The sequence below is a fragment of the Rattus rattus genome, unplaced genomic scaffold (genome assembly GCF_011064425.1).
Source record: "Rattus rattus isolate New Zealand unplaced genomic scaffold, Rrattus_CSIRO_v1 PGA_scaffold_59, whole genome shotgun sequence".
Classification (NCBI taxonomy): domain Eukaryota; kingdom Metazoa; phylum Chordata; class Mammalia; order Rodentia; family Muridae; genus Rattus; species Rattus rattus.
This window is the reverse complement of record NW_022651176.1, coordinates 39,711-41,888: the sequence shown is the minus strand read 5'-3', so window position 1 is coordinate 41,888 and position 2,178 is coordinate 39,711. Positions and strand designations below refer to the sequence as shown.

General features: G+C 39.0%; 1 protein-coding gene across 1 annotated transcript; it reads left to right on the top strand.

Annotated features, from left to right (window-relative positions):
- Positions 1-291: 291 nt before the first annotated feature.
- LOC116889711 (ribonuclease J-like) lies at positions 292-2,178 on the top strand. Its single transcript, XM_032890592.1, has one exon. The coding sequence runs from the start codon at positions 292-294 to the stop codon at positions 2,176-2,178; it is 1,887 nt and encodes a 628-aa protein (XP_032746483.1).

The window sequence follows — 2,178 nt, the reverse complement described above, 5'->3', positions numbered from 1 at the left end:
ATGCATTATGGGTTAGGGAATTACATATGTTGTTACACCTCAGATCAGATTGTTACCGAACAGCTTCTTGGTAATGGTCATAAGCACGTGCTGAAAAATAAGCTTATAAACAACACCATAGATAATATGTTGAAGAATCAGAAGACCATGAAAGCCGACGAATGGAAAAAGGAGAAGGCCAAACTTGAACAGTGGGTGAAGAAAACCATTACCCAGTCTATACGTAAACTTAAGAAGGCTGGTAAAACAGAAAAATATAGAACTATGTTTGGATACTCGACTGAGCAGTAGATGGAAACAGGAACCAGGGGAGAGAATTTAGAAATAGGAGGATTAGAAATTTCTTCAGAATCCATTAAGAAGCAGGATAATCCTGTAGTTCAAACCATTCCCACTAAATGTTTTGCTCTGGGTGGAATAGAGGAGATAGGAAAGAACTGCTATTGCATAGAACATGATGATGAGATACTGGTCATAGACATAGGAGTTAAGTTCGTAAACAAACAACATCTTCCGGGTTTGAGTGGGGTTATTCCCACCATGGATTACCTAAAGAAGAACCAACAAAAGTTAAAAGCCCTGATAATATCCCATGGACACGAAGACCATATAGGCGGAATAGTCCACGCTCTTAAGCAAATCAGTTTCCCTGTAATCTATACCCCTATTATTGCCGCGGAACTTATAAAAAGAAAGCTTGATGATAACGAAATCCCAGCCCAAAACATAGTTCTTTATTCTGATAAGTCCGTCTTTGCCACTAAACACTTCATGATCGACTTCTACAGGGTAAATCACTCAATTCCGGATTCCTTCGGGGTATCAATCATGAGTCCGAATGGTTTGATAGTCTGTTCCGGAGATTTTCGATTTGACTTTACTAGCCGAAATGACAAGGTAGACCTATACAAAATAGGACAGATAGCACAGAGAGGAGTTGATTTGCTTATGTGTGAATCAACAAACGCTGAACAGCCCGGATTTAATGATAGTGAAAAAGGTGTTATTAATGAACTTCACAACATTATGTCTTACGTGAAGGGTAGGATCATAATTACCTTTTTCGCATCCAATATAGGTAGGGTTGAGGAGGTTTTTAAGATCGCTACCTCTCTTAATAAGAAAATAGTTATTCTTGGACATTCCATAGACTCGAATATATCCGCTTCCCAGAGAGTTGGCTATTTGAAGTTCGACTCTAAAACTCTCATTTCTTCCAGGGATGCGGCTTCTTACCCCGACGATGAAATACTTATTATCTGTACTGGTAGCCAGGGAGAGGAGACTTCTGCTCTGAGTAATATCTCTAAGAACAAACACCCCCATATCAAACTAAAATCCACAGACACCATTATCTTTTCTTCTAACGTTATTCCTGGAAACACCTACGCTTTTGAGTCGTTGATCAATAGATTGTGCAAGTCTGGATGCGAGATTCACCTTAATACTCCATACCTTAGAATCCATTCGTCCGGACACGCTGCAAAACTAGAACAGCAGTTGTTTGTGTCATTAATAAGACCAAACTTCCTGATGCCTATACATGGGGAAACTAGGATGCTTAAATGTTTATATAGAAACTGTGTAGAGATGGGTTTCGATCCTAATAAGATTTTTGTGGTCAAGAATGGTGATGTTGTTCACCTGTTAAACAGGGAGGCCTACGTTTCTCAGGAGAAGGTTGATGCCTTTCCCGTTTACATAGACGGAAATGAAGTTACTGCCTCCGGAGAAGATATATCAAAAGCAAGGTCTGAACTTGGAAACAGAGGATATTTGTTTATGCACATATTTATGAATGGTAAAACAGGCGAAATTTATGCCGTCTCCCCTCTGGTAAATGCTGGAAGCTACTTTGTTTCTGAATCTAACTTTTCCAAGAATTTAAACCATCTTGTTCAACAGGAAATCAAGCAGATCACTCGAAGTAAATTTACATCAGACGAACTTAGAACAAAATTGACTCAGACTATTTCAAAGGAACTTTACGATAATAAAAAACAAAAACCTATTGTTGAAATCATTATTACAGATGACACCCTGGAAAACATAACGTCTTCTCCAATTCTTCCTAAGGACAAAGAGACATCTTCTGGAGGAACTGGAGAAAAGGAAGAAGGCAAACCTTTGATGGGTGAATCTACTGGTTCTCTTGATGGCGAAGAGTCCGTTGTTTAG

Excerpts from the sequence above, each read along its gene's own strand:
- LOC116889711 (XM_032890592.1), top strand. The coding sequence starts at position 292 with ATGGAAACAGGAACCAGGGGAGAGAATTTAGAAATAGGAGGATTAGAA.